At 41.2% G+C, this 24,878-nt stretch overlaps 8 protein-coding genes across 9 annotated transcripts; 5 read left to right on the forward strand and 3 right to left on the reverse strand.

The window, feature by feature from the left end:
* Window positions 1–62: 62 nt before the first annotated feature.
* On the reverse strand, window positions 63–5,450 carry LOC124197235 (sodium- and chloride-dependent GABA transporter 1-like). The gene is made up of 16 exons (XM_046592584.1): window positions 4,488–5,450; window positions 4,385–4,416; window positions 4,222–4,324; window positions 4,124–4,143; window positions 3,947–4,055; window positions 3,797–3,890; window positions 3,603–3,735; window positions 3,294–3,532; window positions 3,174–3,234; window positions 2,951–3,106; window positions 2,733–2,885; window positions 2,460–2,663; window positions 2,221–2,391; window positions 683–2,139; window positions 424–604; window positions 63–346 (listed from the first exon to the last, which is right to left on the reverse strand). The coding sequence occupies exons 1-14, from the start codon at window positions 4,909–4,911 to the stop codon at window positions 1,927–1,929; spliced, it is 2,112 nt and encodes a 703-aa protein (XP_046448540.1). The 5' UTR covers window positions 4,912–5,450; the 3' UTR covers window positions 63–346; window positions 424–604; window positions 683–1,926.
* Window positions 5,451–5,513: 63 nt separating this feature from the next.
* On the reverse strand, window positions 5,514–7,459 carry LOC124197256 (angiomotin-like). Its single transcript, XM_046592634.1, has 5 exons — window positions 7,178–7,459; window positions 6,951–7,100; window positions 6,645–6,875; window positions 6,160–6,580; window positions 5,514–5,769 (listed from the first exon to the last, which is right to left on the reverse strand). Exons 1-5 carry the CDS (start codon window positions 7,339–7,341, stop codon window positions 5,737–5,739), a joined length of 999 nt encoding a protein of 332 aa, XP_046448590.1. The 5' UTR covers window positions 7,342–7,459; the 3' UTR covers window positions 5,514–5,736.
* Window positions 7,460–8,099: 640 nt separating this feature from the next.
* Window positions 8,100–10,101, reverse strand: LOC124197267 (collectin-12-like). Its single transcript, XM_046592649.1, has 4 exons — window positions 10,029–10,101; window positions 9,071–9,242; window positions 8,746–8,997; window positions 8,100–8,685 (listed from the first exon to the last, which is right to left on the reverse strand). The coding sequence occupies exons 2-4, from the start codon at window positions 9,198–9,200 to the stop codon at window positions 8,366–8,368; spliced, it is 702 nt and encodes a 233-aa protein (XP_046448605.1). The 5' UTR covers window positions 9,201–9,242; window positions 10,029–10,101; the 3' UTR covers window positions 8,100–8,365.
* A 221-nt stretch (window positions 10,102–10,322) lies between these two features.
* On the forward strand, window positions 10,323–13,106 carry LOC124197240 (prolyl 4-hydroxylase subunit alpha-2-like). The gene is made up of 11 exons (XM_046592603.1): window positions 10,323–10,516; window positions 10,580–10,746; window positions 10,802–10,963; window positions 11,217–11,386; window positions 11,463–11,651; window positions 11,710–11,883; window positions 11,948–12,133; window positions 12,203–12,277; window positions 12,354–12,416; window positions 12,491–12,656; window positions 12,758–13,106. Exons 1-11 carry the CDS (start codon window positions 10,323–10,325, stop codon window positions 12,826–12,828), a joined length of 1,617 nt encoding a protein of 538 aa, XP_046448559.1. The 3' UTR covers window positions 12,829–13,106.
* Window positions 13,107–14,563: 1,457 nt separating this feature from the next.
* On the forward strand, window positions 14,564–16,393 carry LOC124197248 (alpha-(1,3)-fucosyltransferase C-like). Of its 2 annotated transcripts, XM_046592616.1 has the most exons (4): window positions 14,564–14,843; window positions 14,917–15,223; window positions 15,295–15,935; window positions 16,005–16,393. In XM_046592616.1, exons 2-4 carry the CDS (start codon window positions 15,050–15,052, stop codon window positions 16,348–16,350), a joined length of 1,161 nt encoding a protein of 386 aa, XP_046448572.1. In that variant the 5' UTR covers window positions 14,564–14,843; window positions 14,917–15,049; the 3' UTR covers window positions 16,351–16,393. The 2 variants fall into 2 exon arrangements, with proteins under 2 accessions (XP_046448572.1, XP_046448571.1); XM_046592615.1 differs by having other exon boundaries at window positions 14,564–15,223.
* A 394-nt stretch (window positions 16,394–16,787) lies between these two features.
* LOC124197724 (alpha-(1,3)-fucosyltransferase C-like) lies at window positions 16,788–17,885 on the forward strand. The gene has a single exon (XM_046593259.1). It carries the CDS (start codon window positions 16,788–16,790, stop codon window positions 17,883–17,885), a length of 1,098 nt encoding a protein of 365 aa, XP_046449215.1.
* Window positions 17,886–20,145: 2,260 nt separating this feature from the next.
* Window positions 20,146–21,372, forward strand: LOC124197725 (alpha-(1,3)-fucosyltransferase C-like). Its single transcript, XM_046593260.1, has one exon. It carries the CDS (start codon window positions 20,146–20,148, stop codon window positions 21,370–21,372), a length of 1,227 nt encoding a protein of 408 aa, XP_046449216.1.
* Window positions 21,373–23,522: 2,150 nt separating this feature from the next.
* LOC124197726 (alpha-(1,3)-fucosyltransferase C-like) lies at window positions 23,523–24,836 on the forward strand. The gene has a single exon (XM_046593261.1). The coding sequence runs from the start codon at window positions 23,523–23,525 to the stop codon at window positions 24,834–24,836; it is 1,314 nt and encodes a 437-aa protein (XP_046449217.1).
* Window positions 24,837–24,878: the final 42 nt, after the last annotated feature.

Consider the following 24,878-nt stretch of genomic DNA (forward strand, 5'->3'; position numbering starts at 1 on the left):
AATTATAACCACTATACCAACAGAACTTATCAAGGAAATTAAATTTAATGACGTCTTTTAAATGCATTTAAATATTTTATTCTAAAATAATAACATTTGAGTGTTTGACATTACTAGACGTCGTGACCGGCGAAAAAAAAAAGAAATAATAATGAGTTTTTGGTTTGAATAAAAAATTTGCTTAGTAATCTGTTTCAGTTTCGCTTATTAGTTCGTTCTTGCAGATGGGATAGTATAATGTAGGTGGGATGCAGTCGCTGATATAAAAGTGATTGTAGCCGGCCGATTCCGTGTAAGTGGTTGTCATCGTTCTGGTTTCTGTTACGGTACTCACAATAGTTCGAGCCTTTCATCGGGACAAAAAAAGAAAATTAAAATGCAGGAATGTTTCCAAGTTAACAAAAAATGATGTCCATTTATTACCAGGCCAAGGGCGTTACTGAAGCGGTTCGTGAATCGATAGAGGAACCCAGACGACTGCTGCCGACCACTTTCTTCTGGCGCTTCCTTCAGAGACGAGTGCAATAGCCGGTCGTCCAACTTGAGTATCTCCAAATCTCTATCGTTTAATCGAGCCATAGCTGGTCCAGCCGTCGTCTCCAATCTGTCAGTTTTTAGTCGAGAAAATAATAATAATAATCTCAAATAATTACGTGATTTATTAATGAAAAAAAAAACTTACGATTGCACAACTGTGGGTTGGACGTTGGCTTCCGCCAAATCGGCTGCCGGAATACGTTCCCATTGGGCCTGTCTTCCAACGCAAGGTCTCGTCGCGTTGATTAGAGAAATGCACAAAGTGGGTATAGTCTCAAATGCTACTTCCGTCACGGCGACCGTCACTGTTCTGGCGATAAACTCGACTCTTTGACGTCCCTGGCGCGGAAATTCAAACGATAATCCGGTGGCTAGTACAGCGGCTAGAATCCAAAATAGTTTCAATGAGCCGAAAGAGCAGCACTGCCGAGAAGCCTCCATCCTGTCGCAAGGTTGGCAGGTGAATAACAACACACCCCCAGCGAAATGGTTTTCACCAAAGTCGAATAACACCGTTTCATGATGGAACGACTGGATAAAATAAGGAATGCCCAAGCACAAAAATCGGAATGTGTGTTCCTCAGTAGTAGTCGGCCAGAAGATAGTCTGGAATTCAATTGAAAACCCCGCGGTTTTTTTGGCCCTTGCGGGGGATTACTTGTGTATCCCGTTCGGTCAGCTTTCAGTAGGAAAAAAAAAAGATTTTCGTCTAAGGTCACGGTATGAATAAGTAATCACGTATTTAAAAAAACTAACGTTCGAGAAGTTTTCAAGCGGACACAGCGCATCAGCCTGTAACAGCAGGCGGACTGCGCAGTTGAATTGGAATAAAACAGGTTGGCGGTAAGAATGAACACGACGTCTAATATGATCTGATTTGACATTTAGAGTTCAAATAATTTCTAATTTGACGTGCATATAGGCTACTGCTGTACAGTTGATGCTAGGCTACTAGTACATTGTAACGCCCAACAGCAATTACAATTTTGAATCCAGACGAGATACGGATATGTAGGTCAACGGTCGAATGATCGATGCATAAGTGCCACTCCTCTTTTGTCCCGTTAGATTTACTAACGTACCAAATGCAAATGAAAGACTAGCTGCATTTCTTTATTGGAAAAAAGGAAATATTCAGCTTCGCGTTGTAATTCGTATGTTGACATCCGTTGCTAGGTGTTCGTGATTCAACATCATGGAATAGTTCAAATCTAATTTCAGTTTGGAAACGGAGATAAAAAGGAAATCTGCTAGTGAATGTGGAGATATTAATCGACATTGACACTGTTTATTAAAGCGGCATGTACTATCCCGTTTCGTTTATAATCTGTTATAACGGTAATTTAATTAAATTTTAATAAAAATAAAGCCATCTCCCTACAATTTATTTTACTCTTTAATTTCCTTTTTACTGTTGTGAACATCGAAACTGACCATCACCACAGCTGATTCACGATGATTCATGCCATGCAAATCACTGCTGACTGTCACTAATGACGAGTCCGGCTGGGACCCTTGGACATCCGCAATAGTCTGTTGAATTACTGGCGATGATAATTCACTCCTTATTTTAAAGATCGGCGTAACTCCTTTGGTTAAAACCTGAAAGGTAGTATAACATGCGCAAATTGAATTAAAAACATGCGTGAAATAAATCAATCAAAATTAAATACTGAAAATTACCTCCCGCAAAGTGCCCGGTGTGATGTAGATGTAGTAAGCTGCATAGAGCGGTATCCAGAGCATCGACGACAGAGATATGCAAATACCTAATGCTTCCGCCCACGTTGGATACTGGTAACCCAGACCGTAGGTTACTGGCGTGTACTGAACGATGGAAAACACGAAGATGCCCTGAAGGTAGATCAACAAAATGTTGATGAGAGTCGATTAATAAACAGATGGGAGAATGGCGGAATTACCAGCATGACAGCGGGAGCTAGGAAGACCCAGCAAATGTACAAAAATCGAGATGGTTTCTGTCCGAGCATTTGTTCGACTGCCTCGCAAAATTTATTGCCACCAAATATCCAGTTGATGGAAATTGTTTGAAAAAACACTAGAAAAAGCATTGACATCCCACTGGCTGAATAATAGTCCATAATTTGAAACAAGTACACCCCTCCCTAAAATAATTAATCATTAAATGTTAATTAAAAACAAATTAAAATTCCTTAAATTTTAAGTATTTTTACCTCAGTTATCATCGGTAAAGAGAGCAGAAATATGACGATTATAGTAGCAACTACAAACAGCCTCCTGCACTTCCTCAGTTGATTGGGCCAGTTGTCAACGATTCCGGTAACGAAGGCCTCGACCACACAAAATTCACTGTCGATTCCTAGAATCTAAAAGATAATCCTTGTTCACACACACTGGCAATTGGTGATGACACTCATGTACAGAGACTTACTACAAGCATCATGAAGAAAATGATGGCCCAGAATGGTGCTCCGGGAAGTCGCAAAACGACTTCCGGATAGGTGATAAAAACAAGACCAGGACCAGACGAAACGACAGACTCGATTGACGAGTCGGTAGCAGAAGCAATGTTGCCCAATATTGAAAACTGTTCACAATTATCGAAAAAATTTAGTTAACTATAACTATAAAGGAATACAAATTTAGGATCTTACCGTAACCACTCCGGCTATTAAACACGTTAAGGTATTGACCACACATGTAATAATGGCGTCTCTATAACAAAAACTAGTTTAAGATTTAAAGAAGTTTTTAAAACGTGTCTGATGGTATACCTATAACAGTTGTGCTTGAATTTATTATAAGAGCCCAAGGCAGGTAGAGCTCCTGTTCCGATGCTGTAGCTGAAAAATATTTGCGTAGCGCCATCAATCCAAGGCCCCGATGTTAGGAGGAGATCAAAATTCGGCGTGATGTAGTAGAGAAGTCCATCACCGGCTCCATCTAAAGTGACAGCTCTTACGACAAGCACGGACAGGATGACGTAAGGGAATAAGGCCGTAAACCATATGATCTAAATGTTATCCACAAAACGTTTGTGAGGGAAATTTGAACAAATAATTGGAAAATGGTGTAATACTTACGTAACCACTTTGGTTAATTCCTTTCCATATAATGAAGTAGATCATTATCCAACTTAGAATGAGCACTCCAAATAGCTCCCATCGCATCCCTCCGGGATTTTCTATGCCGTCGGTGATTGCCAGCACACGCCGACTAAAATATTACTCCTTTAACCATAAGAAATTAACAGTCAACTATTGAAGAAATCCAGTACCTCCAAAATTCCTCAACTGCTGAAACGGAACCGTTGTGCAAAACAGTTGCGTTTGACGTTGGCTGGAAACAGTCGATTGTGTTCCACGAATTTCCTGGAATAAATCGAAGATTATTTTGAAAAATTCCGTAATCATAAAATCAATCTTACCACAAGATTGCCATGGTAGTCCTGGAAGAGCGGCAAATGAAGCTATGAAATAAAACAAGGTCCACGCCACGATGATGGAGTAATAAATGTTGACTAAAAAGGTGACCGTCTTGTAAAAGAGAAAAATGCAATTATTATTTTAGGCGGGATAAATGCGCCAGTTTAAACTGCTGCTACCATTGTCGCGTATCCAACACCTGATATTGAATAGAAATATATTAAAATATTAGTAAAATAAGTCACTACAAATTATTTTATTTGAAATAATTAAGGACCTTTCATAATAGGTGCTAGTTCAGCTATAAGTGTCATTCCTCCGACTCCCAGATATTGTCCAATCGCCACTTCCTGGTAGAAGATAGGTATTCCACAAACTACCTAAAATAAGTTCAAAAATTACAAACATTTTCCAAACAATTATTTTGTGAACTTCGTTACCATGGCAACAAAGTAGGTGACCAAAAATGTACCTATATTAAAGAATAATGCAACAGAATAAAAAATCAAATATAAATTAAATGAGAAGGTAGAGTTATTGTACCGCCTCCATTTTTGAAGCACAGATAGGGAAAGCGCCAAATGTTTCCCAATCCGACCGACACACTGATGCAAGAAAACAGGAAATCCCATTCGTTTTTCCATCCGCCCCTTTCGCATTGAGCGTCTTTGGACTCTTTGCTGGTCACGTCAACTTCACTTGTTTTTCCGTGACCACACGAAACCTTTTTATTTTTGACAATATTCTCGACGAATGACTGGAGGTTATTTCTGATGGCGACAGCTGGAAACACTTTCTTGTCCTTTTCGTCGAGGGCAACAGAGTCTTTGATCGGCTTTGAAATGTTCTTCTCGGCAGTCGAATCTTCAGTTGGCAATTCATTTGTGACTTGTTGGTGATCGCTAATAATCACTTCGCTCATTTGAAAAGATTCGTTCACACACCCCGCTAGCTCATTCTTCGACATTTTGCCGATGGTTATCTTGTCGATTTCTGGATAAATAATCAGCGCTGTAACAACTGAACACCTGAAAATGAAACTTAGATACACTTTAATTCTACACTCAGGATGAATCGCTTGTGGTTGTTGTCGGGCGAGTGTCGTTGAATTAACAACAACCCTAGACTCAACCACCCTTTGATATATTCAAAACCGTTTGTGTGTTTTCCATCTGCGCTGGGAAGAAAACAGGTCCTCCGGATAGAAAGAGGTATAGCTAGGCCTATTTTGTATCAAGAGACATTGCCCTTAGATGACCGTAGAAGGTGTTACAAGGTCTTGGGTATTTGCTATGCAACATCGTTGTTGTACGAGTTTACGACGACTTCGGGTTTTCTAGAAGGGAAAAAGAAAAATGTCGACCTCGGGAGAAAACCCTACACGCATCAGTTAACCGAGAAGAGAAAGTGTTTGATGGGCCGTCAAAGTGACAAGCCTCTGGCTCTAACTCAGTTAGGGCAATGTCTGGACGTCGTATCAGAATCCAGAAGACGTTCAGGCGTGATGAAAGTGAAACCCAAAATTATTTTTAAAATGTTATAGCCCTAAAAAACATTCGAAATACCTCGTTAGTCCTTCATTGTTTTATTTTGATTTTTTCCAAAATGAGATTATTTTAAAATAATTGCAAAGGCGATTAAATTACTAAATTAACGGTGATTCGATTGCTGGAACGAATACGGTGCATCCAACGTAAGAAAACATTTGAATCTAGAAACTAAAAATTGAAAATAAATTTGATACTTAAGTTAAGAAAATGTCCATCGATTTACTGAAATAGCAACTCGATAACTAAGGAGCAGTTGCAGGGGCGGCCGTTGTAGGAACGACCGTTGTAGGAACGGCCGTTGTAGGAGCGGCTGTAGTAGGGGCTGATGTTGTAAGTTCCGCTGTAGTAGGGGCCGCTGTAGTAGGGGCTGATGTTGTAAGTTCCGCTGTAGTAGGGGCCGCTGTAGTAGGGGCTGATGTTGTAAGTTCCGCTGTAGTAGGGGCTGCTGTAGTAGGGGCTGCTGTAGTAGGGGCTACTGTAGTAGGTGCGGCTGTAGTAGGTGCGGCCGTTGTAGGTGCAGTCGTTGTAGGGGCTGCTGTAGTAGGGGCGGCCGTTGTAGGGGCTGCTGTAGTAGGGGCTGCTGTAGTAGGGGCTACTGTAGTAGGTGCGGCTGTAGTAGGTGCGGCCGTTGTAGGTGCAGTCGTTGTAGGGGCTGCTGTAGTAGGGGCGGCCGTTGTAGGGGCTGCTGTAGTAGGGGCTGGAGTAGTAGGGGCTGGAGTAGTAGGGGCTGGAGTAGTAGGGGCTGGAGTAATAGCAGCGGCCGTAGTAGCAGCGGCCGTAGTAGCAGCGGCCGTAGTAGCAGCGGCCGTAGTAGCAGCGGCCGTAGTTGAAGCTGCCGAAGTGGAATCAACCGTAGAAGAAGCGGCAGGAGCAGCGGCTAGCACAGGAGGAGCCGCCAAAGGACTAGCGAGCACAGGAGCAGGAGCAGCCAGCAGAGGAGCAGAAACACCCACGGCGGGAATAGGAGCTGCAGGACAAACATTCATTTGGACAGGGAGACAAGGAATGGAAGTTAATTGGTAGGATGCCGTAGCCGTAAAGACACTTTGGGTCACTGTGGTAGTGTAAGTGTACGCAACTTCAGTACTGTAAGCAAAACAATTTGAATTAATTTGTGGACATTTTTGCTGAGTGTTTGACTATCTCTTACTTGGTTACTGTGACCGGTGGAGACACATAGTTGGAGACAAGGCTAGAAACGAGCGACGCCAAAGGAGCATAGAAGAAAGGATCGGCAATGCGGAACATTGTCGGGACTGGTACTCCGTCTGTTCCTTCCATAGATGACTGAATACCGTAAGCAGAATGGTATTGGGACGATTCAGAGGGATTGGCGTACGAGACCGGAGTTCGATACTCTGGCATGACGGACGGCTGAACCCTAAATGAATGAAACAAATTTATACTCAAAATTCTGTATAAGAAGATCAAAGAAAACTCCCGTCTAGAAACTTACCCCAAGACTTGAGTAGGATTGAACAAGTCGAATTGATGCATTTCACTTTGGCTGAACGCGTAGAATAACGGGATACCCCAGTATTGCCTCTTGCGACGGCAGGCGGTTGTAGCCACAGGTGCAACTAGGATGGCGCAGGTGAGTTTCGTTCTTGAATGGAATGGAATCCAATGATAAGGAGATTAAATCACGATGAATAGAGGACAACAAAAGAGCCGAATTATTACGAAATCGTCGTAGTCGAAGCAGTGGCAGCTGTGATGGTGACGGTTGTGGTGAGTGCTCGATTTTCGCGAAACATTTTGGCGTCATCCTTCTCACGAACGACGTAAGATTGGACGGCCGACAGGGTGACGATCAACACAAGCAACAAGTTGACTGAGCGGCTCATTTTCTCGCTTAACGTTCAATTCGGCCGTTCAGTGGACCCTCAAACTTCAATAATGGGCGACATGTCACATTGTCAACCGTCTTTTATAACATCCGAGCTCTTCGGTTGACCGGAAATGATATTCTGACAGTGAATCGTGATTTTTTTTCTACAGACCGAAGTGATTACACATTTGTCGCGTGATTCTCACAGGGGAAAAATTACGAAATCTCAATCTTGTAAACAAAACTGTGTACAACAACGTAGTCGTTGTGAATGCCAATTGATGGCGTTTGTCGTCATGCAAGGATTAAGATATTCAAGGAATACACGCGGAAGTAAGCAAACACTGAAACTATTGTCGAGCTCAACCACGTTCACAACTAGAACCTAACTCTAATCAAGATAATTTAAACTGCTTCCACAACCAACCGGTATTTCTCTATAGGTGTGACAATAAGAATTAAGCGTGTTAAGAGATGCTCTTCTTTCCTATTTCAAAGTCTACCTGGTCGTTGACTCCGCAAAGTTCAACGAATTATCGCTACGAATAACAATTTTCTGAACATCTCTGGTGATAATCGGAAAACAATCAACTGGAAACCCATCGAGAATGAAAGATCCAGATTGAAATCATACTGTCCGGTCATCACATGTTCTAGTATCCTGGTTCGTTTACGACTGTCCGTGCATGTCAAACGGCACGAATGACGTCACTGGGTATTTCCGTTGAATAACTAAAGACGCACAAATTCCCGCGAGGAAAAAAATTCATGGGATTATTGGCCCACGTAACTTATATTCTATGTTTCAAGAGAAGAACACTGATAGCATTTAAATATGGGTTTGTTAAGCCAGTTTTAAATACAGTAAGGAAAAATGTGTTGTAAAATTGACAAGGAAATGAAAGAGAGCTCTAAACCGAATTCCTGCTTTATAGAACTAATCCTATTAACTAAATACTATTATTTTGGGGCCAATAAAACATGACTTAACTTTTGAATTCGAAGAGGATGTTATTGTTGCAATGCGGTAGCTAACGACCTTAGACTCCCGGAGGTCCTTGGTCGCCAGGAGGGCCTTTATCACCTTGGTCTCCGGTAGGTCCTTTATCGCCTTGATCACCAGGTGGTCCTTTGTCTCCTTGGTCTCCAGTCGGCCCTTTGTCTCCAACAGGTCCTTGATCCCCAGTTGGTCCTTGATCTCCGACAGGTCCTTTTTCCCCTGGCCCGACAACACCAGCTTCGCCTTTCTCACCAGGTGAACCGGCCTCACCCTTTGCACCAGCCGCGCCAGTTTCACCTTTCGATCCAGTTTCGCCTTTTGGGCCCGTTGGTCCTACGCCACCTTTCTCTCCAGGTGGACCTGAAACAATTTCATTTTGATTTATTAGTTTAAGCAAATTTAAATGATTGACTTATTTACCTGGAGGACCCCTTACAAGGCCTGGCAAAAAGTTAAAGAATGGACGACCTTGACGGGAATAGATATCAGGCCACGGAATATTGGCGGGTTTGAGAATTCCATTATCTGTTCCAAAATCCTCGTCGACTCCAGAAGCAAGGTTTCCATCAAGTACTGCTTTTTGGTTCGTTCGATACAGAGCAATAACTGGCACTGCTTGATAATTCATCACGAAGTCGAAGATGGTAGTGGAATCATCCGTCTGGTTATTCTCTACAGTTGAAGCAAGAAAATGATGAAAAATAGTTTTGTCATTGACTGATTGAGCGACAAAATATTTGCTTACCTCGGGTTGTTGGAGTAGTAGGATTATCTTCAGACACTGGAGGGTGTGGCAATAAGGCAGGCTGAACGGCTGATAGACTCACACAGACGATTAACAAGATGAGAAGCAAGTCAAGTGATGGGCTACTCATTTTTCCAGCTGATTGCTTCTGTTGACGTTATTGAAAGTCGTTCTAAGAAAGGAATGAAGGCAGCGTCAAATTGGATACCCTTTTATACTAAAATGATTAGCTGTCTACAGTGTCGTCAACCTTTGAATCACAGCTGAGATTCGAATAACATTTTGGCGATATAATATATACAGATTCAAAGATTTACAGCCGATAACTTAGAATATTGGTTCGTGATTCCCGTACGCAAACCCAGTAGAGCATGATTCGTATCTATCACATGATGATATGATTTTTTTTAAGAGAGAAAAAGCTGATTAATCCGTTCTTGCGGGAAGCCAAAGATTGATAACATCGGTACTGCATTTGAATGTCAATTTTTTAAAGCATACTATTTACTAACTAAAGCATTTAACATTAATAGAAAGAAAAAGTATCACATAGGGAAGAGGACTCGAGTTTCCATGGAAGACTTTGGTTTTTATAACTGTAGCCTGCATTCTCCTCCAATGGCATTCGACCTTTTTCTTTCTAGTGAGAAAATCAACAACATATCGAAGCCATTATTCAGCATTTTTGATTTAATCCAGCTATGATCCTCGTCTTCCTTATAAATAATCGTGACTAGGATTTTTGAATAGGCTATAATTAACCACTTCGAACGTTGGAATAGAGTTATTTAGCAACGTCATGCGATTGAGATCGACGTCCAGCCTTTCTTTCAAGTTGAAATAAAAGTCACAGTGGTAGCCGGTGATAGCACATGAAATCCCGTCCTTGAGCACTGTGTCAAAGACCCCCAAATGATACTGTGGCACTTTCAACACTCGTTCGGTTTTTTTATTTTACCTGTGTTGTGCAGCTGGACTTTTCTGACGATGGAAAGAAGAAGGAAAACACCCACAGAAAGTGAGAATTTAACCTTTCTATCACGTGCGGTTAAGTCTGGGCAGAGTCACGTACAGTTCAACGCCGATCACCAAGACAAGTGGACGGGGAATCGGGTTTCTTTTTCTTCATTTGCTATTCAACAGGTAATATAAGAAACATTACAACTTTGAATTCCAATAAAGTTATTGTCAATATACTTACGCTAGGTTGTCTTCTGCTTCTATATAATTTTGCCAATAGAAATAGAAAACAATGGGCTCTCTTGTGGTCCATCAGTTTTACTTCACCGTTCTAATAATTTCGATAGCAAGAAATCCACGTGTCTATGGGGACATGTACACCGCGTCAGCCGATTTGGCAAGTGTCTTCAGTCTGGAACAACAAATAGTCGACATCCTTGGAGAACTTGTATCCAAAACAGAAGCAAAATTAGCAGTTATTCGCAAGTGATTTCACAACTAAATTTAACTGATTCCATTGATTCTGAATTATAAAAATGATTTAATTAGGTACCTTAAGGATTACGAGCAAAGCGTCGTCAAGGAAAAGATAGCCAACGAAGAAGAGTTTATGGAACACTTGACTGGAAATCCGATTCACGCTTATCGATTGATGAAGCGACTTTGTTTCGATTGGGAAACAGTCGAGAAGGAAATAAAAGTTGACAACTGGCAAGGTAAAAGTTCTGTAAGAGTTTATCAACACCCATTTGACGTTTCCGTTAAATTTAGACGCAGTAAGTCAACTGGAACGCGTTCGATTGAACGAAAGATTCCCAAAGGAAGAGGATTTATTCGGTGCTACATCTGCCCTCGTTCGGCTGCAAGATACATACGAACTGAACATGACTGAACTGGTCAGAGGAAACTTATGGGGCCGAGAAACTCACGCAGGTATAAAATATTCCTCTAAACTGTGACAGACAGGTGAAATCGTAACACGTGGTATTCGGAGATGAAATACGTGGTGAATCCAACACGAAACCACCACTCCGTTTGACTGAGCAGAGAACGTTCGCCGATTTCGTCTGCTCAACCCAGTCCCCTTTTTCAATGTTGCCATATCTTTTCCTCTTTGTAACAAATTTAATATCAATTAATTTTTAAGTTTTAAGTTTTAACTTTTAACCCATTTTCACTTACACAGAACTGACTGCCCTAGATTGTTTATTCATGGGCAAACATGCATTTAACGACGGAGCTTACGCTCGGGCAGTTGAGTGGTTTGAAGAATCTTACATCTTAGCCGGAATGGAAAACAATGAAACCATCAAACAGGATCATATTGCGGAAATTATTCAATACGCTATCGACAAGGTATACCTCTTTATTAATTATTTTTGTTAAGATATATTCGTAATTTCACCGAATCTTGCCATTGATGACACATTAGCACGACGACAATTTGCAAGAAGCCCAACAAAATGCACCAATGTCCGTCCTGTCCGATTCCAGCTCATTCCGACTGCCTTTGAAAGAGAAACCAGCCATCGCCCAGCGGAGTGAAATGATCCGCAGCCGCAAGTACGACGAGGATGACTTTGCAAAATTTAACGCCCTTTGTCGGGGTGAAAAGCTTTTGGTATTTTTGCACCGTCATTAGTTAATCGCTACGTACTAACACGACTTTGATTGGATAGGGCGAAGACAGCCTGTCGCAACTTAAATGCTGGTTTGACTCTCGCCGCCAGCCATATCTCCTCCTCATGCCAATTAAAGTTGAGCAGCATTCCATCGAGACGGAAATTTACACCTTTTATGATGTTCTGAGTGATGAAGAAATGGAAACAGTCAAAGAATTGGCCACTCCTTTGGTAAGAGAAATTCATTAGTCAACTATACAAGTGTCATAATTTTAGAACTAGAATTATTATGTAGTTGTCGAGAGCTAAAGTGTTGGGGAAAGAGCCGAGCTCGGAAATGATCTTCTCCAGCCTTAGGACTTCCAAGACGGCCTGGATTGCGGATGAAGTTCATCCTTTGATGGATAGACTCGCCCGAAGGATTTCCCTCATTACCGGTTTAAAAACCAACTCTTCGCGGGGCGATGCAGAGATTCTTCAGGTTTGGCCGTAAATTGTTCCATGACAGGAGGGCATATGAATCAAGATTTTCTCGTGATGCTTTCATCAGGTGGCTAATTATGGAATTGGTGGACATTATTCTCCTCATCACGACTACCTGTTGAAAAGCAAAACAGATGCAGAAGTTAGTATTTTAATTCACTTACGTATGTTGTCCTATTTGGTGATAATTACCTAAACATCTTGCTGATTGTTTTCAGATGGAGAAACTCTCTCCCCGGGATAAGGCCATGGGCGATAGGATCGCCACTTTCATGTTTTACGTAACAATTCGTGATTTATAGACTATCCTATTGAAAATCAGTGTTAATAATTCGTCTTTTTGTTTCTTATATAGCTCAACGATGTGGAGCGAGGAGGGTCAACTGCATTCCCGCGGGCGGGTGTGGCTGTCAGACCCGTCCGAGGCGGAGCCGCATTTTGGTACAATTTGAAACGTAACGGATTAGGTAATCCCGACACACTTCATGGGGCTTGCCCTGTCCTTTTGGGTCACAAGTGGGGTGAGTTTTATGTCCTATTTAATTTCGCTAAGTTGCATCATTCTATATAGAAATTTAGATACATTTTTTACATTTGTAATCAAATCGTTTTGAAATTTCAGTTAGCAACAAATGGATTCGAGAAATAGTTCAGACGTTCAACAGAGGCTGCCTAACTGATCCGACAAAATAACCCGCGACGCCTGTATAACATTTCAGCATTCGAATACATATTTAGCGTTATTCTACGTTGTTCTTAATGGGCAATCGTTTTGTATAATTCCACAATCCCAGAAGAAGTGGAACCATATGATCTTAATTGTTTAAATTCAACTTTGAATTATGACTTGTAGAATTGGCAATGTGTTTTCTTAAAAAACAGAAAGTACAACGTTAACATTTTACGACGTCGGCATTATTTATAAATCTCTAATACTATTTGGTGGGACAAATAAACGATTCAAAACATTACCAACTCTCTTCAAACAAATTTAAATTAGGGGAACGCAGTGCACGATCGTCTATTTCTGAAAAATGGGCGGAGCTACACTTCTAGATTACCGAATTCGCCGACGTAACGTACGCCGACGGTCCTCGCCATCGGGCCTCTTCTTTCCTCGCCAACGGCCCTCTTCGGTCCTCACCATCGCTTCAGGGAAACATAAACCGGTCACAAAATCGTGCTTCAATAAGCTGGATGGAATAACGATGCTTAAAATAAAAATGCTAAAGCTAAAATCACTCGTTTCCTAAAACATGAAAGAATTGATTAATCGATTAGACTATTGCGTGCGAATTCACCCAACGTGAGTCATTTTAAAGACAGGGAGGTCCCCAGTAAATAGGTTCTTCCGTCCATCCTATGACGTCACCATCACTCGATCATCCCGGTACCTGTTTGATGTAATCATTATTAATGCACACATTATCCAATGTAGGTTATTTTCAATTGATATCCAATCTCGTCGAGGAATGAAAAACTACCACAAATCCACGAAGGGAATGTCGATAAGAACAACGTGCACCTGCCAAAATTTCTAATTGCACATTTAACCGACCTTCCTGCTATTCAACAACAGTTTCCACCCAAGTGATTTCTCCCTCTAGACTCTCATATTTGCTTTTCTTTTTTTCCTTTTCCCCTTTTTTCTCGCCATTTTCTTCTCTTCTTTCGCTTCCTCTTCGTGTGAATGAATGGAGTCTGAATTGGATGAATGTGTGTGTGAAAATGAGTGTGCCTGCTGATTTGAATTAATATGTCTCAATAAAATATCTTAAACTAAAACCACCATTTGATTGTGTTTTTATTACTTAGCATTAGCAACATTTAGATTGTCATTTTTATTAATCGTACACGGAAATTTCAAAATAAAAGGCAAACAATGTTTTCTGTGAAAAACATTTCGGGAAAACCGTTTATGGCCGACAAAATTAAGGTTAGGTTAGGTTCAGAAAAATACTGGTAGCTGATTTTGTTCACGGAGCCGAAAGGGCAATTAACAATTCATGCTTTAATTCTTCAATTTTAAGTACCATCTTTTTCTCAAGGTTTCATAAAAAGTTACTTTATTTCGCATTGCATTAATAAGAAAAAATTTAATAACATTCAATTTTGTCTCTAGAAAACTTACTTTTTTAGAAAATAAAATTGAATTTTAATCTTGTCGTTTCTTTACATAAATGCGGTAGCTAATAGGAAACGCTGCTGACGTATACTTCCTTATTCTCGTACAATTTCATTCAACTGAAAAGTCATAATGGAATTGCCAAAGTCCATATAGCACATTATATTTTCTTCCTTTCCATTTTCCTATTGTTCGATTATTCATAGGTCATGACGATTGACTTTGGGAATGACGCATTCTATTCTAAACAGCGAACTGTTGCCATTGCGAGATCATTACGCGCGCTTTTTAAAAACGCATTCACTAATCGATTGTCGGCAGAAACCGCGAAATATCAAAGTGAATGTGATCCCTAATCCCTGTGGTCCTACACACAATAAAGTATTTTTGACAATATGATGTAGTGGCATCATAAATATCAGAAATACCGAGAAATACACACACCGTCATAAATGTGGTGGCCAAGTTCTTTAGATAAGCGAAACGCGGCGAAACGAAAACCAATTCGCCACGATCCGCCCTTTATCAGACGGCAGTGGATTTCTTGATGGTGACAGTAGAGACACAACTTGCTAGTTAGTGGGTAACAGCAGACAGTTTGCTACATTTATTTGAATTTGAATTTTTTTAAATAAAAAAATTTGCATTTTTTTCAGTTGTGCAGTTAACAACGCAACGAATAGAGTGAACGTGATAAAAACATAGAAAATTCAAAATTGGTGGCGAAAAAAGTTCCAGATTGGCCATCGGAAAATTGCTTGTTTAATCGTGACGGGTTTCCTGTTAAAAATGGGACTGCAGTTCTATTTGGATGGAACACAGCAAATTGCGGAGGAGGATCAAACAACACCGAAATCGGCCAATGACGTCGTAAACGAGCGCTATCAAATATTTGAGAGTTATTTCAACGATTCTCTTTCGGATATTGACACACCATTCAAGCGGATACTATTTTGGAATGACGTGATCTAACGAATTATCAAGTAACCTAACTCTTCATCGTTACCTTTAAAAACAATATAATTTTACTTTAGGTTTATGGGAACAAGGATTACGGTATTGGGATCGGCCGCGACGCCATGAAGAAATCAGGCTGCCCAGTTTGGCAGTGTGAAACTTCGGATAACCGCAGTGACGTCATGGAATACGACGCCGTTGTGTTTCACCTTCGCACCTGGACAATTAATGACCTGCCGGAAGGTAGATCACAAAATCAGCGCTACGTTCTTTGGAGCTTGGAATCGGCTGCGTGGTTCGCCGATACGATTCGAATGGCGAATTTCTTCAACTGGACCATGACGTACCGTTGGGACTCGGATATCGTGGGTCCTTACGGTTACATAGTACCAACTGGAGACGTCGCTCTTCATCCCAGTGAAGACGAAATGAAATTCTATTTGTCTAAACCTACACCAGTCAACTACGCCAAGGGGAAAACGAAAATGGCTGCTTGGTTTGTTTCAAACTGTAACTCTGCGAGCAGTCGGAATGAGATGGTCAAAATTCTTCGAAAATACATTGACGTCGATGTTTACGGTAACTGTGAGACATTAAAGTGCCCTAAGGCAGATAATGTGAATGACTCTAGCGAAGATTGTCGACAAATGGCTGCCAAGAAATACAAGTTTTATTTGTCCCTAGAAAATTCGCTGTGTCGAGATTACATCACTGAAAAGTATGAAAATATATGCTGATAGATTCACTGAAGTCAAATAATGATGTTCTGATTTTATTTCACTGTCAGGTTCTTCGGCATGATGCACTACCCGATAATACCAATCGTTTTCAGCCTTCACGAAGACCACGAATTAATAGCGCCGACGCATTCGTTCATCAACGCCGCCAAATTTGAAAACATAAATAAGCTGGCTGATTATCTGATCATGCTCGACAACAACGACACGCTGTACAACGAATATTTTTGGTGGAAGCCTCATTTCCAAGTGCGCGACAGCCCAAAGTACACTAGTAAAGGCATGTGCCATTTGTGTGCTGCTCTCCATAACACGACGATGCCAATGAAATTCTATCCCAGCATAATCGACTGGTGGGAAAAAGAAATGTGCATTATTTCTCCGCAAATCGCATAAATGTTTTAATTGTATCCTTGTCATTGCTTTACGTTAACTTCAATATAATTTAATCAAAGTGTCAAGAGTTTAATTCAGGTTGATTTCATTTTGCTAAAAGTTAGGACTTCACTGGCACGCCCTCCATTATAGAGAGAACCCTAAAGCGTTTTACGCCTCTCGCTTTTCTCTGAACAAGGTAAAGGAAAAACCGGATGTGGTTTCACTATCCGGCAGTAGCTCAAACTAAAAGAAAAGAACACAAAGAACCATGCACGCGGAGTTGTCTACTTCAGTCTTAGAAGATGACGTCGTTCATTCGATCAAGAATGTTGTCGTTCTCGAACGGCAATTTTTCAATCGTCAAAATTCTAACTTTCTCGTTTGTTTTAGGGTATTTCGTGTTTAGTTATCGTCACTTTAACACTACACCAACAGAAACAACAGAAACAACAGAAATGAAAACAAGTGTTCAGCAGCACAAAATCCGTCAGAAAAACGAAACGAAAACGATTTTAGTGTGGAATGCTGCGGAACGAGCGGAAGTGCGAATCTTTGGTAAGGGCAAAGACGTTTTTGCCAATCAAAATTGCACTTACACTCGATGCGAAATTGTCGATAACAGAATGGAGCGTCCCCTCGAACATTACGACGCAATCGTCGTGGTATTCAATAGCGAATTCACATCCGCCAATCAAGTAAAGATGCCCAGGTTTCAGTTCGACCGAAAGAAAAGTCAACGCCTCGTCTTCTTCACACAGGAACCTCCCATAGCGCTGCTCCCTCATTACAACATGGGTCAATTAACACATTTTTTCAATTGGACAATGACGTACAGAATGGACGCCGATATTCGTTTACTTTACGGCCGGATTATCCCGAAAGAAAAGGCTCCCAGGACGTTAGAAGAGGTGAAACAATTGAGAGAAAAGGACCGTGATTCTGTGGTTAAACCAAGTCACCACAAGACGAAAACAATCGCCTGGATGGTCACCCATTGCGATACTCACGGTCAAAGAGAAGCTTACATCGAAGAGCTAGTCAAATACATCGAAGTTGATGTGTATGGGCCTTGCGGGACCTTGTCTTGTCCTCGTCACAGTATCTATATTTCAGTCCCATCGTGCTACGATTTGCTCGAGTCAACCTACAAATTCTACTTGTCATTCGAAAACACCATTTGTCCAGATTACGTCACTGAAAATTTCTTTAAAACTCTGGGTCGAAACATAGTCCCGATCGTCTACGGAGGAGCAGACTACACCCAACACGCACCGCCCCATTCGTACATCGACGCCCGCAAGTTCAAACCCAAAGAGTTGGCGGGATTTTTAAAAATACTCGACGAAAACGACGAGCTCTACAACGAGTATTTCTGGTGGAAAGATTATTATAGCGTGGAGTCCACACTGGAGGAGAGAAGTCGTCACGCCTTTTGTGATTTGTGTCAAAAACTGCACGAGGCCGAAGATGGTGACTACCAATCTTATCCGGATATGGATTCTCAATGGGGCAATGGCAACCAATGTCAAACGTTTTATCCTACTTGGCTTTAATAAAATGTTGAAAAATAAAAATAATAAACTGTTTTGATGGCGTCAAGACGTCAGTAAGCACAGAATATTAAAGGATTGTCAAACCATAGTAAAATTTAAAAAAAAATTTACTAATAGTTTGCCATCCTTTTATTAAGTTTTATGTGTAAACTAATAACTACATGTAAAATAAAATATACTTTAAAAAGAAAAGAGAGCTTTAATTGTTTTTTAAAATATTTAGGAAATTATTAATCGCTATTTTTTTTTACCAATTTTGAGCTTTGAAGAAAACTTAATAACGCTAAAAGGAGAAATACTTTTGGTTGTTGATCCACCTTTAAAGCCAAAAAACAAGACTATAAATTGTTGGGTGGTTACACAGTGCGTAACGGATCGCAACGAAACAGCGGGGGTGGCTTAATGGAGGGAAACGTTCACACCAGAGGTTAAAGAGTCCATACTGCACCCACCCCGATTCAATTAATAATATTACATTCCTATTAACCGACAAAATGACAAAAATGTTCCCTATGGTCCTGGCTGCGGGTCCCTTGGTACGAATCAGACAAATAAGAAAAACAGGTCCGATTTCCGCTCCCAATTTTACACTATCCGACAATACACGCTAAAAGCGTAGAGAACCGAAACACTTTAAAGAATGGTACACGTTGGATACTTCAGTTATTCAAAAAAACGTTAAGTTGTTCATTCAAAAATGTTGTCGTCGTTTCGGCCAAAAATGTTGTTGCTCTTTTGGCTAAATTTGTTCGTTCATCCATCAAAGATACTGTCGTTTTTGAACAGGAGGATTTCACACAGAAAAGCTTTGACTTTGTCGTTTGTTGCAGGTTATTTTGTGCTCATCTAACTGCAGTTGAACACTAACCTGACAAGATCGCCAAAGTTTCAGCACAGATTCCGTCGCATATCCGAAACGAAAAGGATTTTAGTGTGAAACAGTGCGGATCGAGCGGAAGTTCGAGTTTTCGGCATGGGCAATGTCGTTTTTGCCAATCAAAATCGTCAAAAGAGGTTAAACAATTAAGAGAAAAAGTTCGTAATAATCAAGTTAAACGAATTCACAACACGAAAACAATTGCCTGGATGGTTTCTCATTGTGATACTCACGGTCAAAGAGAAGCTTACATCGAAGAGCTAATCAAATTCATCGACGTCGATGTGTGTGGACCGTGCGGGACCTTGTCTTGTCCTCGTCACGATTTTACATAGTTCAGATCCGCAGTGTTACGACATGCTCGAGTCGACTTACAAATTCTACTTGTCATTCGAAAATGCCATTTGTCCAGACTACGTCACTGAAAAGATTTTTCAAAATTCTGGCTCACGACATACGACATACGACCGGGACGGTCGTCTACGGAGGAGCAGACTACAGTCAACACACACCGCCTCATTCGTACATCGACGCTCGCAAATTCAAACCGAAAGTCTTGGCGGGATTTAAAAAAATACTCGATGAAGACGACGAGCTCTACAAGAGTATTTCTGGTGGAAAAATTACTACAGTGTGGAATATAGCATTGAAGACATGTCACGCCACGTATTTTGTGATTTGTGTCAAAAACTGCACGAGCAGAAAAAAATGACATCCGAACTTATCCCGATCTTAAAATTACATTCTTCAAAATTACATGACTTTAGAAAAATTTTGATTTAATTTATCCATCAAATTAAAAATTTAAACTCTATGAAAAATCAATTAAACATTTTTAGGTCTTGCGAGAAATTTGTTGTTGTTGTAATTACTTCCATGTCTGAGTTTACCGCTTGCAGCACCATCTTCCAGACAACCGCTCGATTACGAAGTAGAAGCTAAAGACAACGTGAAGTCGTGAAGCGCCAGACATCGCTGTATACTTTCCTATACCAACTCCATTCAAATTTTTATTAACTGATAAAATCGGTTTCCCCCGGGTCGCTGGGGGCCGTTAGTTGTCGTAGGTCATGTCACTATTCTGGCCCCTTTATCAGATAAAATGGAAAGGGAGGTATGAGATTATTTGGGACAGAATTTTACCTCCGGCAGACAGGGGGGGAAACAGACCTGACCTTTGGTAATAATAGACGCAAGACTTCGACATCACTTTCTCCTGATGAAATACGTTCCATCGAATAGAGCCGTCAACAGAGTCAGAAACCAAAAGGCCACGGCTGGAGTGCAGTCAGCCAACTTTTCCCGGAATAGCAACACGTTCAATTGTGCCCACCCTCATCCTCAATCAGTTAAAGTGTCGTAAAAACAATAAGCGCAATCAAAATGAAAAACACTTGCCATCAAAGAATTTTATCTGCAGTGAAAACGAAGAAATCGCTGGTGATATTTGCGCTAACAAATTTGGTCTTCTTACTTCAGCTGTACACACCCGTCGAGTATTCCGTTTTCGACACCTTCTCGAAAATAACGGGATTGACTCGCAAAAACAAAACGATTTTAATTTGGAACAGCCCACAAATTCTGGACACCGCCCCGTTTGGCTTGGGACACGAGCCTTTCATCGCACACGGGTGCGAAGTCTCAGATTGTATCGTCTTTGACCAGCCAAAAATTTTGCCTCTAGAAGAATACGATGCCATCCTAGTGCATGTGCATGAGCTGTGGAAGACTCGCATGCCAGATTTCCATAGGCAAAAGCATCAGCGTTTCGTTTTTCTAACCCAAGAATCGCCCAACTCGATGCACACAATTGACGTTACCAAAATGGGGAATTTTTTTAACTGGACCATGAGCTACAAATTAAATTCGGACGTCCAGCTGCTTTACGGTCGCATCCATCCGGAATCGACAGCTCCGAAAACACTCGAGGAGACGCACCGGATGACTGAAGCGATGCATCTTCCATCGGCCAGGAATTACGCGGCCAATAAAACTCGGCTGGTCGTCTGGATGGCATCTCATTGCGCCACAAACAGTTTACGAGAAACGTACGTTAAAGAACTGAGCAAATACATTCCGGTTGATATTTACGGAAGATGCGGCAATTTGAGTTGCCCTCACAGCAAAACAAATTACGTGTCTGATCCAAAATGCTACGAAATGATGGAAACGAAGTACAAATTCTACTTGTCATTTGAAAATTCCATCTGCAACGATTACGTGACGGAGAAATACTTCGAAATCATGAACCACAACATGATCCCTATCGTTTACGGTGGGGCCAATTACAGCCAATTCACACCCCATCATTCGTACATCAACGCCCTGGATTTTACACCGGAGAAACTGGCCCAGTACCTGCTGTTGCTCGACGCCAACGACAATTTTTACAACGAATATTTCTGGTGGAAGGATCACTACCGAGTGGAAAGCGGAGTGGAGCAAATGGCGCAACACGCTTTCTGCGATCTCTGCAAGAAACTTCACCAGGACGAGAGTGTAACCAAATTCTACCCCGAATTAGTGTCGCAATGGCACCCAAAAACACAGTGTAGAGATTTTAGTTCTTGGGAGAAAAGTACAACTACATCATCTATACTTCTGCCATAGAGAATGCAATGAAATCTATCTTTTCAAAAAACCTTAACCGTTCGATTGATGAAATTTGATTTTTTGAGGCTGAATAAAATTTCGTGTTCAACTTTCATGTGCAAAATACAGTCTCTACATAAAAAATAATTTTTGACCATCAATTCATATGTTGGATGCCGCTGATTGGGAAACGTAAATGACCTTCACCTTCAGCCCTTCGACACTTAGTAATAGGGGAGGAAATTTACTTTGAGAAATTTTAAACGAAGGACAGGGTGTTTCACTGGAGACATAAAACTGGGCCTAATCTGCAGTCGTTGCACAAATAAGTTTTGTAACGAACCCTGACTGAGTAAACAAAAACGGCAAGAGAAAACAGTTCCAGTCAACAAGCCTAGCTCAGGAATAATTGTACTCCATACTATGCAATAACCAAAGCCACCAAACAGTCAAAAAGGAAGAATAAGAAGATAAATGTTTCCTACCTTTGTGCCTGGGAAATACAGCCAGGCGCCGCCCATCCACAAGTGCTCCATCTGCAGAAAAGTTGAATCCACCAGCCTGAATGGGAAAAAGGGGGTCCTCGTGAATACCCCCACACTCTCATGGGTGTACACGAGGACAAAGGAGATTTAGAGAAAGGGGAAGAAGAGATCCGTCACACTCGAGCAGCATCGGTAGTATCTCCAATCAGGTGTTTGTCTAAATGAAAAATGAAAATTGGGTTATTACGAGAAATATTACAAGACAACAAGTAAGGAAAAGTTGAAAAAGAGACAGTGGGTAAACCCTACACGGGAGAATTCAATGTTTCCACTGCATTTGTGGAAGTCATGCATCGTTAAAATATCTAGCAGATCACATAACAAAAGTTGAATCAAACATAAATTTGTTACCCAAGCGATGATACTGAAATTGCTGCTGCAGGTCAATACCAGCACGAGAAAAACTTGCAGCACAGGCAATGAGTTGTGATGATTTCTGTTGGCTTGTTCAGGCCTGAAATTTACACAAAGGAAAAGGTTACATAGTGCAAACATATTACAATGCCTTGACAGGACTCTTAGATGATAAATGCTTGGAACAGGTTTCTCTTCTATTTACTATACCATATTCATTCTACTTGTATTTTTAGCTTTATTTACCTGCTGAGCAGCACAGAGTTTGTACGAGGCAAAAGGCCAAAAGCTAGGACACTATAGTTCACACAACGACCACATTTTTGTGATTTAATTTGCTGTTCTACTTTTTCGTGCAGCCACGTCCCACGTGCACGTTTCCAGTTCTGACGGTAGCAATCAGCAGACGACTTTTGACTTGAAAGAAATCGATAGAAACCATAAAATAGATTCCTACCTCTATAAATCCAAACCGCTCAACACGATAAAAATGATTTTAACCGAGCAATGTAATTAAACTGAGAAATTTAAATTACATTTTTTAAATATTGGAGCTCTCTTATATAAAGTAAATTTCCATTTTCCATCTTGCCTTGCTGCCACACCCAATAAGTTATGAGAAATGGCATGAAAGGATTCTTATTCGTTTTATTGAATAATACAAACACAAAAAACCATATAATAACCGTAAAATTATAGAAAACAGCTGTTGCGGCGCTTTTGTTACACAAATTAAATCGACTTTCATGGCGGTATGAAATAGAAACGCGGTGGAATCGTGGCAGGTGCGAAAGAAATTAACAGACACACGGACTGATTGAACTTGCTCTCACACATAGCCAATACGGGGAACTATATAGTATATACTTATACGAGGAAAGTTCTTTCACACTGGTGACAGAGTACAACGTAACGGCAGCACGCAACGAAATGGTACTAAAGCGAAACGTACTCTATTACACCGTCACGTTTAGCATTCCGTTACGCCACTTATTAAGTCCAACTTTCCGCTCAAGGCTTATTAAACTGGACGATCGAGTCGTTTTTACACGTTGATTTCACCAGTACGCCACAAAATTGAATCACGAGCGGTTGCTAGAGAGATGCGCTCCAATTAAATCAAAAATGTACAGGCAACTGGTCATTCGTCAGCTCTCAATTTTAACTCGGAAACCAATTTTCCTAATCCTCCTGTTTCTCCAAGTGGTGTTTGTATTTGTGCTCTACGGGAAACAAAACGACAATTCTAGACTGCCAAACTTGTACAGTATGATCCCTTGGATAGCCGCCCGTGACATTAAAACCATTTTGATTTGGAACAGTGCACATCGCATTGAAACCGCCGCTTTCGGTTTCGGCCGCCAGACGTTCTTCCAGCACGGATGTGACATCAAGGAATGTGTCGTCTTCGACAACAAGACATCCATTTTGCCGTTGGAAGAATACGACGCCATCATCATTCACATGCACGAGCTCTGGCAAAGTGGAATGCCCAATTTTACTAGGCGAGCTCACCAACGATTGATTTACTTGACACAAGAATCGCCCGTTACTTCCCCGTACATTTCCGCCGCTATCCATGGCCTGGGCAACTTGTTCAACTGGACGATGACCTACAAATTAAACTCGGACGTCCAATTGCTTTACGGTCGAATTCTTCCGGAATCGACAGCCCCCAAAACTCTCGAGCAAACACACCGGATGATTGAATCGACGCATCTTCCATCGGCCAGGAATTACGCGTCCAATAAAACTCGGCCGGTCGTTTGGATGGCATCTCATTGCGGCACAAACAGTTTACGAGAAACTTACGTCAAAGAACTGAGTAAATTCATTCCGGTCGACATTTACGGCGGATGCGGCAATTTCAGTTGCCCTCGAAACGGAATTAATTGGTTATCTTATCCGGAGTGCTACGACGAGCTGGAAATGAAATACAAATTTTACTTGTCATTTGAAAATTCCATTTGCAACGATTACGTGACGGAGAAATTCTTTGAAATCATGAACCACAACATGATCCCTATCGTTTATGGCGGTGCCAATTACAGCCAATTCGCCCCCCATCATTCGTACATTAATGCCCTTGATTTTACTCCGGAGAAACTGGCCCAGTACCTGCTGTTGCTGGACGCCAACGACAATTTTTACAACGAATATTTCTGGTGGAAGGATCACTATCGAGTGGAAAGCGGAGTGGAGCAAATGGCACGCCACGGTTTCTGCGATCTGTGCAAGAAACTTCACCACGAAGAAGGTGTAACCAAATTCTACCCCGAATTAGTATCAGAATGGCATTCCAGTAGCCAGTGCAAGCGAATGGACACTTGGGAGATAACAACAACGACACAGAGCACTACAACTACTTCGACAACAAGTACAGATGCACCGAGTACCACCACGGAGGCGGCGAGTACAACAGAAAGCCCCGATTCAAAGAGGATGCACGAAAAGATTAAAAGTTACTTGGTGAATAAACTGCAGTCGATTGGATTTTTCGACCATGAGAAAGAGACAACAAGCGATAGCGCCAACACTACGGCCAGTCCCTATCATTTTCCAAATGCAATGACATATATGTAACAATCGTGCTGTGCATTTCCCCAGAAAATGTAAATAATTATA

This window comes from Daphnia pulex, chromosome 7 (assembly GCF_021134715.1).
Source record: "Daphnia pulex isolate KAP4 chromosome 7, ASM2113471v1".
In the NCBI taxonomy this organism is placed as follows: Eukaryota; Metazoa; Arthropoda; class Branchiopoda; order Diplostraca; family Daphniidae; genus Daphnia; species Daphnia pulex.

Excerpts from the sequence above, each read along its gene's own strand:
- LOC124197726 (XM_046593261.1), top strand. The coding sequence starts at position 23,523 with ATGATCCCTTGGATAGCCGCCCGTGACATTAAAACCATTTTGATTTGG.
- LOC124197248 (XM_046592615.1), top strand. The coding sequence starts at position 15,050 with ATGGGACTGCAGTTCTATTTGGATGGAACACAGCAAATTGCGGAGGAG. Across the intron at positions 15,224-15,294 it reads GGATACTATTTTGGAATGAC|GTTTATGGGAACAAGGATTA; the intron begins GTGATCTAACGA and ends ATTTTACTTTAG. Across the intron at positions 15,936-16,004 it reads CGAGATTACATCACTGAAAA|GTTCTTCGGCATGATGCACT; the intron begins GTATGAAAATAT and ends TTTCACTGTCAG.
- LOC124197240 (XM_046592603.1), top strand. The coding sequence starts at position 10,323 with ATGGGCTCTCTTGTGGTCCATCAGTTTTACTTCACCGTTCTAATAATT. Across the intron at positions 11,387-11,462 it reads TTCAATACGCTATCGACAAG|CACGACGACAATTTGCAAGA; the intron begins GTATACCTCTTT and ends ATGACACATTAG. Across the intron at positions 12,417-12,490 it reads TCGCCACTTTCATGTTTTAC|CTCAACGATGTGGAGCGAGG; the intron begins GTAACAATTCGT and ends TTTCTTATATAG.
- LOC124197725 (XM_046593260.1), top strand. The coding sequence starts at position 20,146 with ATGAAAAACACTTGCCATCAAAGAATTTTATCTGCAGTGAAAACGAAG.
- LOC124197724 (XM_046593259.1), top strand. The coding sequence starts at position 16,788 with ATGAAAACAAGTGTTCAGCAGCACAAAATCCGTCAGAAAAACGAAACG.
- LOC124197256 (XM_046592634.1), bottom strand. The coding sequence starts at position 7,341 with ATGAGCCGCTCAGTCAACTTGTTGCTTGTGTTGATCGTCACCCTGTCG. Across the intron at positions 7,101-7,177 it reads GCTTCGACTACGACGATTTC|AACGAAACTCACCTGCGCCA; the intron begins GTAATAATTCGG and ends ATTCCATTCAAG. Across the intron at positions 6,876-6,950 it reads AATCCTACTCAAGTCTTGGG|GGTTCAGCCGTCCGTCATGC; the intron begins GTAAGTTTCTAG and ends TCATTCATTTAG.
- LOC124197235 (XM_046592584.1), bottom strand. The coding sequence starts at position 4,911 with ATGTCGAAGAATGAGCTAGCGGGGTGTGTGAACGAATCTTTTCAAATG. Across the intron at positions 3,891-3,946 it reads ACTACCATGGCAATCTTGTG|GAAATTCGTGGAACACAATC; the intron begins GTAAGATTGATT and ends GATTTATTCCAG. Across the intron at positions 2,392-2,459 it reads TAGCTCCCGCTGTCATGCTG|GGCATCTTCGTGTTTTCCAT; the intron begins GTAATTCCGCCA and ends ATCTACCTTCAG.
- LOC124197267 (XM_046592649.1), bottom strand. The coding sequence starts at position 9,200 with ATGAGTAGCCCATCACTTGACTTGCTTCTCATCTTGTTAATCGTCTGT. Across the intron at positions 8,998-9,070 it reads TACTACTCCAACAACCCGAG|AGAATAACCAGACGGATGAT; the intron begins GTAAGCAAATAT and ends CTTCAACTGTAG. Across the intron at positions 8,686-8,745 it reads CCTTGTAAGGGGTCCTCCAG|GTCCACCTGGAGAGAAAGGT; the intron begins GTAAATAAGTCA and ends AAATTGTTTCAG.